This window comes from Poecilia mexicana, unplaced genomic scaffold (assembly GCF_051168715.1).
Source record: "Poecilia mexicana isolate PSO_F unplaced genomic scaffold, ASM5116871v1 scaffold_21, whole genome shotgun sequence".
Taxonomy (NCBI): domain Eukaryota; kingdom Metazoa; phylum Chordata; class Actinopteri; order Cyprinodontiformes; family Poeciliidae; genus Poecilia; species Poecilia mexicana.
In genome coordinates, this window is record NW_028263390.1 from 3,692,840 (window position 1) to 3,701,427 (window position 8,588).

General features: G+C 37.6%; 1 protein-coding gene and 1 pseudogene across 2 annotated transcripts in view; one reads left to right on the forward strand and one right to left on the reverse strand.

The window, feature by feature from the left end:
* LOC106907748 (uncharacterized) overlaps positions 1-6,156 on the forward strand; it is a 33,597-nt gene extending 27,441 nt beyond the window's left edge. For both annotated transcript variants that reach the window (XM_088001979.1, XM_088001978.1), the window contains exons 35-43: positions 530-718; positions 818-946; positions 1,055-1,236; positions 1,627-1,803; positions 2,632-4,011; positions 4,136-4,177; positions 4,276-4,326; positions 4,425-4,491; positions 4,860-6,156. In XM_088001979.1, the coding sequence (XP_087858105.1) occupies positions 530-718; positions 818-946; positions 1,055-1,236; positions 1,627-1,803; positions 2,632-4,011; positions 4,136-4,177; positions 4,276-4,326; positions 4,425-4,491; positions 4,860-4,918 (2,276 nt within the window). In that variant the 3' untranslated portion in view covers positions 4,919-6,156. The remainder of the gene's footprint in view (positions 1-529; positions 719-817; positions 947-1,054; positions 1,237-1,626; positions 1,804-2,631; positions 4,012-4,135; positions 4,178-4,275; positions 4,327-4,424; positions 4,492-4,859) is intronic.
* A 1,176-nt stretch (positions 6,157-7,332) lies between these two features.
* LOC106907701 (trace amine-associated receptor 1-like) lies at positions 7,333-8,313 on the reverse strand (annotated as a pseudogene).
* Between the last annotated feature and the right edge of the window lie 275 nt (positions 8,314-8,588).

The following is an 8,588-nucleotide window of genomic DNA, read 5'->3' on the forward strand; positions in this document are numbered from 1 at the left end:
TGGAGAGTGTTGGAGCCAAACTACATTTGTAAACCTTAATTGTTTTTTTCTGGTTTTTCTATTTTGCCTAACTTAGTCAAATGGATAAATTAAATCTTTTCTACTTCAGAGTGAAACACATCCCAACTGTCCTGTGAATATTTCACCTTTTCTGTTTCTTGTTATCACTGTTTGGGAGTTTTGTTTGACTGACTTTAATGTTGCCACATTATGGCACTGAAACTCAGGAATAGATGTGCTATTGATCAGGCTGTTCCTAAAGATCTAATTAAAATGAAATTCACTGTATTGCAAAAAAAAAAGTTTTCTAATAGATTTTCTATAGGGAAAAAAAACTGTATGTTTTCCTTTTTATTTATAAAGTGAATTTTTAACCTTGTGCAGCATCTTAAAATATATAAATTCAACCAGTTATTATGAATTGTTAACACAACAACTAAACCCTGAAAGTTATTTGCACCGTCAAATCTTTTGGTATAACATGCATTATCAAGCTATTTCTTCACTAGCTTTTTATTTTTTTACCCAGGGAAGTATGAATGTACGATAACCTGGGGAGCCGGTTCAACTTTCAGACAGTCGGGGCAGCTGACTTCCAAAACACTCCCTCTGATCACTGTGAGTCCAATCAAAGACACGGTGAAGTGTTCTGGGTCAAAGGAACTGACCTGCACAGTAAATGAATTAAAAGCTACATTGATCAGTCCAAGTGGTGAAGGTAAATGTGACACAAAGACATGACCTAAATATTTCTGACACTCTTCGCAATACAAAAAAATAATAATTTGGGAATTTATCATTTTTTATTTACTGATAGATTTAGGTGTAACGTCCTACATCTACACACCGTCTCCGTCATGTGCTGATGGTGATGTGTTGACGTTCAAATGTAAATTGAAAGAAAGGGACAGTGCAAAAGAAATCACACTGGTACTAACCACAAAGCGTGAGTATGAAATGAACAAGAGTATTTCCCTGCAGTTTTTAAAAAAATATCTAGTTGTTTACTAGCACTCATAAATTATGACCTTAAACATGTTTTCTTTTTCTCCAGTGGAGTTTGACTGCACAAGTGACATATATGGAAATGCAGTGATTGGGGATATTGGTGTTGGAAAATGTGACCCTAACTATGAAGGAGAAAAAACAGCAGTTTGTCAGCCAGATGGTAAATATGGAGATGAACAAGACTACTGTGTCCTACAAGTGATTGTGGAGCTGCTTGATCGATCACAGGTGATCTATTTTTTTTTTAGCATTTTCTGAGCTTTTCAATACAGACACTTGTGTTGCTTTATTTTGAACCTACTAGATTTTTTAAAAATGTAAGCTATTTTTAAAAAAAAAGTCACATAGGAAGCATGTCTATGTGCTGTCGTCAGTCACAACACATCACTTGACACCTAGTCAAGGACAGCTTAAGAGGGTCTGAAGCTGAGCCATGCTATAATGAATAATAACTTATTATAAACATAAATAAGTGCTAAAAGAATGCAGATTCTGTTTTCAGTTTTGTCAAATAATAACAGGTATAGTACATTCATTCCAGAGACATTATACATAAACAACTGCATAGAGCAATGTGATCATAATTAACAAGAAAATCTCTTTTCTTTCTTCTGACAGAACTTGAATGAGTTGACTATTCCAGTATTCTTGGAGGATCTCAAAAATGCGACTGTACAGAATAATAATGATATCATTGAGTCTCCGGCGACCCTCATTGCCATGATTAAGATCTTTGAAAATGTCGCCAACACATCCACATCTTTACAAATCAATCTAGAGAGAAATTCCACGAGGGTAGGTACATGTGTACATTTAAACATCATTACATCCAAAGAGGTGATGTGCTTCAGGTATGAGTTCATACGCCCGCAACACAGCACAGCATAGAGTCAAGACACAATTTATTAACAAAGCCAACACACAAACCGAGCTACAAGAACACATCATTCAAATGTCCTAATTAAACCTCCAAACTCACTCAAACTGTGCCAAAGTGCTCAGAAAAAACAAAACATCATTCCCACAAAAACCATAATTACTGCAATAAAACCAACGGGACACGACGAGTTGTGAAAGGCAGACTTTGTTTAAATGAGCCCCCATAAATATGCTACGTCCAAAAAGGACACAGCTTGTTTGAGGACACAGACTCATAAATAAGGGTTCAAATATTCGTCATCGAAACCAGGACAACCAGTCCCACTAGACCAAAATCACAATGAAAGAGCAAACAAAGCCTAAGAGAAGCTGCCACATGTCAGGCTGCATGTCAGGTGGGACGCATCCTGGCAGTGGTGGAGAGAGCGGAAGAGAGAGAGATGAAAGGCGGGTGTCTACACACTCCCTAAGGTCAGCCTGTTTATAGGGGGGCGACAGCAGCGCCACAGCTTTAAACAACCAGATATTAATTACAAAACATATAGAATTAGCAAAACCTCAAAAAATGTTAAAAGGGCAGAGAATATCATCTAACCAAAGTCTATAAACAATAAATAGGCAAACATAGCTAGAATGTGCCCAAAGCACATAACATGCGTACTCACAATCACAGGCTACATGTATATTTCTGTGTTAAAATATTAATACATGCTGTTTGTGTTGCTTTTTTATTTTTTTCCGTAGAACTTCCTAGAAAGTGCCGGCCTTCTCACGATTGACGATGCGAGGGGGTCTTGGGGTTTTCTAAATTACAACGACACCAGAAATACAACAGAAGATGAACTATTGAGAAACAGTTCCAGCGCCTCTTTCTTGAATGTTTTTGAAAACTTACCAAAATTTATTGGCAATGATTCACTGGACATCAACACAGATTTCATTATCCTGAACAAAACCAGGCTCACAGACCCTTTCAACAGTGTATATAACTCCTCAGTGGAAATAGAAATACCACAGGTTGGTGGAGAAGAAAAATTCATCACCATAATAATTTTTGCTTCAATGTACAATGTGCTTCCTGGAAGAGATGAGCTCAACACCTCCTCCAGCCGCGTCCATGGAAGGGTTGCCCTCGTTAGTCCTGAAGTTGAAATCTCAAATATTTCATTGACATTTGATGTCATAAATTACACAAATTTCACCATAGGAAACCCTAAATGTGTCTTTTGGGATTTCAATCTCTATGACGGTCTTGGAGGATGGAGCGATGATGGCTGCTCGTTAGTTTACTTTGAAAATGAGACGGTCAGCTGCAACTGCAACCACACCACCTCCTTCTCCATCCTTATGTCACCCGACAGCCCCAGAAGCCTTATTCTGGACTTCATTACCTACATTGGAGTTGGAATTTCTATGGCCTGCCTGGTCATTTGTCTCATCATTGAAGCAGTCATATGGAGAAAAATCAACAAGAACGCAACGTCGTACTTGCGTCACGTCTCCATCGTCAACATCGCTCTGTCCCTACTGATTGCAAACATTTGGTTCATTATTGGAGCAGCCATTTCAGATGCAGACCAGAAGAACCCTCCGGCCTGCACAGCCGCAACCTTCTTCATCCACTTTTTCTACCTGGCTCTGTTCTTCTGGATGTTAGCGTCAGCTCTGCTGTTGCTCTACCGGACTCTCAGTGTCTTTGATGGAGGGCTATCTAAGCTAGCCATGCTGATCATTGGATTCTCTTTGGGATATGGAGCGCCGCTGATCATTGCAACTATAACTATAGCTTCAACTGCTCCCTCAAATCAGTACATCAGAGAAAATGTCGTCTGTTGGCTCAACTGGTACGAGTCCAAAGCTCTGCTGGCCTTCGTGATCCCTGCGCTTATGATAGTGGGGATAAACTTTATCATCTTAATTGTGGTGCTGTACAAAATATTGAGAAGAAGAGTTGGAGGAAACGCATCCCAAACAGGAGAGAAGCACGTTCTGTATGTGATTGCCAGGAGTTTGGCTGTGCTCACGCCGTTTTTCGGACTGACTTGGGGTTTGGGAATCGGAACCATGGTTGACCCCAAAAACTTTGGAATCCATGTTGCCTTTGCTTTCTTCAATTCATTGCAGGTAGGAATTTTACTTTTATGCCCACTAATCTGTTGCTCTATGTTCTGGTGTTTGAGTGTTTGATGCTGCAAAATGATGGACTGAAAAGATGAAACTATAAAATTATTCCTTTGTGTTTCTAAAGGGTTTCTTTATTCTGGTGTTCGGAACACTGTTGGACAAAAAGGTGAGTTTGTCACTTAAAAAGAAGCTGACAATGGAGGACTCTCACATGTCATGACGTATTAGCAGCAGTGTGCTAACCTTTGAGAATTAACCTTTCAGGTGTGGTCGGCAATGAACATACGATCACTGACGTCACAGGGTAGAACACAGGTAAGAAAAGTTTCTCTGTTAAAGGTTTTGTTCTCATTTGTATTGTTCCATTCGGTCTCTTTTACAAATTCTTACTGAGAATTTGATTCTGCTTTCAGAGCACCAGTGCTGGAACATCATCTAGTGGACTGAGCAACTTGTTCCGGAGAATAAGAATAAACAGAGGTATGTCACGTCATTAAAAGTATGTCTTTTAAGAGAACTTCAGAGAAACAATCCACCTCTTGACCGATTAGCAAGAGATTTTGATCTTTTTTTGTCACTTTTTGTGCAGCAAGTATAATAAAATCAATCTGTTTTAATATGAGCGGCTTGGAAAATGTTTTATTTTTATCTTAACAAATCTGGGTTTCCCTACAATATTCTTAATAGTTGGGATTATTTTACTTAAAGCACCGAATGACAAAAAAACTGACATCTCTGTCATTAACTTTTTTCTGTTTTTTGCAATGGAGAGTATAAAAAAATGAGAATATGCTTAAGATTTTATAAGCATGTGGATATTTAAATATGTGTGTGTTTGTGTGTTACAGGCTCCAGAAGTGGGTACCATGTGTCTTCTTCTGGACAAAGTGACTCATTCAACACTTAACATGTGCAGGAAACCATGCCCATATAAGGAAAACAACAAACAAATCAGTTTTTTCTCTCATTACTACAGCCTCTTTAAGTTATAACGTTATAATCTGAAAGAGTCCCGCTGCATTCTCTTTTTTGAAAAATGAAGCAAGCATTAATTCTGCCATCTTGTAAAGGCAGCATATTAGAAAGCTTTTCAAAGGTGTGCAATGCAGAAAACTAAGTACTTTAATATTACACAGCCTTTGTTTTGGGGAAATACACAATAATGTAATACCACATAATACATTTTTTTTAAAGAATATATTTTATTTTCCTTAGATGGAATGGCATTTTAAGTAAGTTTAAAGAAAAAGTATTTTGTTTGTCTTTAGTTTACATGTCATGTTTTATATCCACAAAAACTTTGGAAAATATCTTTATTTTTTATTAAACTGTGTAACTTGCAGCAAAAGAGATCAAATTTCCCAAATGGAATAGAGTTATTGATTGATGGTAATTATTGTATTGAACAGCTACTTCACTTTGTTTGCATAACTTCTCTGTAATCGGAGTGTTATGTAATGACAGCCATTTATAGAAGCATTTTCTACTGTTTTGGTTTGTTTTTTGTTGGAAAAGCAGTATATATATATATATATATATATATATATATATATATATATATATATATATATATATATATATATATATATATATATATATATATATATATATATAGGCTTGTTAGAGTTAAGGTTAATACTATTTACATGTAAAACCTTGTACTGAGTCTTTCTAGGTCACAACAGGATACTAAACATGTGTAACATTTACTGTTCCTACATTTGCATTAGATCTGCAAACACTTTAATTCAGGAAGGATTCTGGGATTTCTGTTTTTGTGTTGAGCCCTTAAAGGACACAACACAAAACTCAGCTTTAGACACAAACACTCTCAAAGCTAAATCTCACCCCTCTAAGAAGTCCTCTTTAAACCTTTGGCAGCTGAACTCCAGAGAGCCTGTGAGATTTGAAGATGTGGAAACATGTTTATCTTGCTTTACAATCAGTGCTTTGACTGTAAAGTAAGGCAGACATGTTTCCTTTGTATCTCAATGAAATGTTCACAAGCCTATGATTAAGATTTTGTTTGGAAATTATTATTATTTTTGTGTGCAGTCACTTTCTTAAATATATCACATTATTTTGAAAAGTAATTTAACAATTACTTCACATTATTGAATATTATAATAAAGTCTTGTGACAGAACCTCTTCTTTCGACTGTCTGCAGTTGGTCATTATCCATCAATCAAGTTTATTTGTGTGACTTTAGAACAAAGCAGTTCAAAGTGTTTTACATCATTAAAACAGAAAAATAAAAAGTCTTAAAAGCATCATACAGTCACTGAGAAACCAGCAATAAGGTTGATACAACATCAGGTCCTTAATGTATTGTGGTGCTAAACCGTTCAGTGATTCATAAACTAACATCATTATTTTAAAGCCTGTTCTCTGAGCTACAGGGAGCCAAGGAAAGACTGTAGAACTGGGTGATGTGCTCTATTTTCCTGGTTTTAGTCAGAACGCCAGCAGAAGCATTCTGGATCAGCTGCACTGTCTGATATTTGTTTAGGCAGACTTGTGGAGACACTATTGCAGCAATGCAACTAAAGATAAATGCATTGATTAGTTTCTCTAGATCTTGCTGAGACATTAGTCCTTTAATCCTAGAAATCTTCTTTAGGTGATAGAAGGCTGACTTTGTAACTCTGTTTATGTGGCTCTAGAGGTTCAGGTCATTGTATTATATTGCAGTGTGTATAATATTACACACTGAATAATAATTATATGCAATAGATGATAGATACCCATTCCCTGCCAGGCATATGTTCTGGTAATTTTTCTGTTTGCCACTAGTTGGCAGCAAATACTTTGGCATTTTAAAATTTCGGAAATCTCTACTGCAGTTTGGCGGTCACAGTACTTTGCAGTTGCGATGCATTTCAACCTTAGTCTTGAACAGTATAAGGTTAACCGTCTAAACTGCTCTCTCAGTCCGGGTCATTTACTCCTAAATTTGATTTCTTAAGAAGTCCTGTAGGTTGTGGTCAGACTCCAAGAAAATGGAGTCCTTGTTTGCCAAGCTAAGCCTTCTATATCCTCATTGTGCTCAAAATTGACATCATAATTCTTAACGTTTGGTTAAGAATATTGTTTTCAAAATAGGTCTTCAAAAAGATAGAATAATCTCTATTGTTTCATGGGGTGAAACAAGCAGTAAAGTGACGGGACATGGAGGCACGCAAATTCACACAAATGACCCCGTCTCTGAAGATCGCGGGAGGGTTAAATATTGTAGCTTTTCTTGTATCCACAAAGGTTAAAAATTATACTTGATCACAAACACATACCCCAACTTGACAAAGGCTCTTCATCATCAGACATCAAGACAGTTTTGAATTAGTAAAATCTCCCTGAAATACTTTCCCAGAAACTATCATTCTAAAAGCTGTCCTGTACCAGCTGTAAAAAAAAAAAAAAAAAAAAGCATAGATAAAAGGATTAAGCATGGAATTGGTCAGAGTAACCCAGTTAAGCGCCTCAATGACAGAAACTGGCACCGGGTCAGCACTGAATGGAACCAGGTTATGCAAACAAACAGGGAAGTCCAACAGATGAGAAAAACACCCATAACAATAGCCAGAGTTTTTGTGGCCTTTCTCTCCCTCTTGCTTGCTGTTCCTCCAGAGTTTTTATTGATGTGGATGATGCGCGCCTGTCTTTGTGCAACTAAGAAAATCTTTAGGTAGATGCAAAGCATGATGAGAGCCAGAAGGTAAAAGGAAAACGTCGGACCTAGAGTGATGGATAACAGAACCTCCATAGAACAGTTTTCTTCACACGGTTCATGATTTAATCCAGCAATAGTTATGCCGATTCCAATTAACCCGGAAATACCCCAACTCGTCAGAATCATCGCCACGGCAATATTGTTGGTCATCCTGGTTCTGTAGGTGAGAGGCTGACACACTGCGTAATGTCTGTCAACAGTAATGCAACACAGGTTCAGAATAGAACAGGTGCTCAGGGAAATGTCAAAGCTGTCCCCCACTTGACATTTAAAGCCATCATGAAGCAGACAGGAGCTCAGAGAGAACGCCATGCTGAAGGAAAGACCAGCACGCCGACCAGAAAGTCCGTCGCAGCCAGGGACACGATGAGAGCGTTGGTCGGAGTGTAGAGCTGTGTGAAGTAATCCACGGAGACTATTATCAGGAGGTTTCCACACACTGTGACGACAGCTACAACAGTAAGGAAAATGCATAGTAAAACACACAGCTTGGAGGAGACGATCTGAAGGGAAGAAGAAATTCATTGCAAGGATGAAGATGATCTACAGCTCCAGTTCTGTTCAAAGTTTCCATATTACTCAGCAGAAGCAACAGATGTTATTCAAATGAAAATGTCTAATTTCTGCTGCAGCATATCTTTTCAGAAAATAATTTTTGATTAGCATCACAGCATTACTGCAGCTCTCATAGAGTGTCTCTGACGTCTGGACAAGAACTTTTAATCTCATTCTTTTCAGACTCCATCTCATTACCATCATTAGGCATCAATAACCACCTCCTCCTTGTATCTAGGCGACAAGCAAAACATGTTAAACATTAACTTTCATCCCTGACTACTCTTTCCAGTT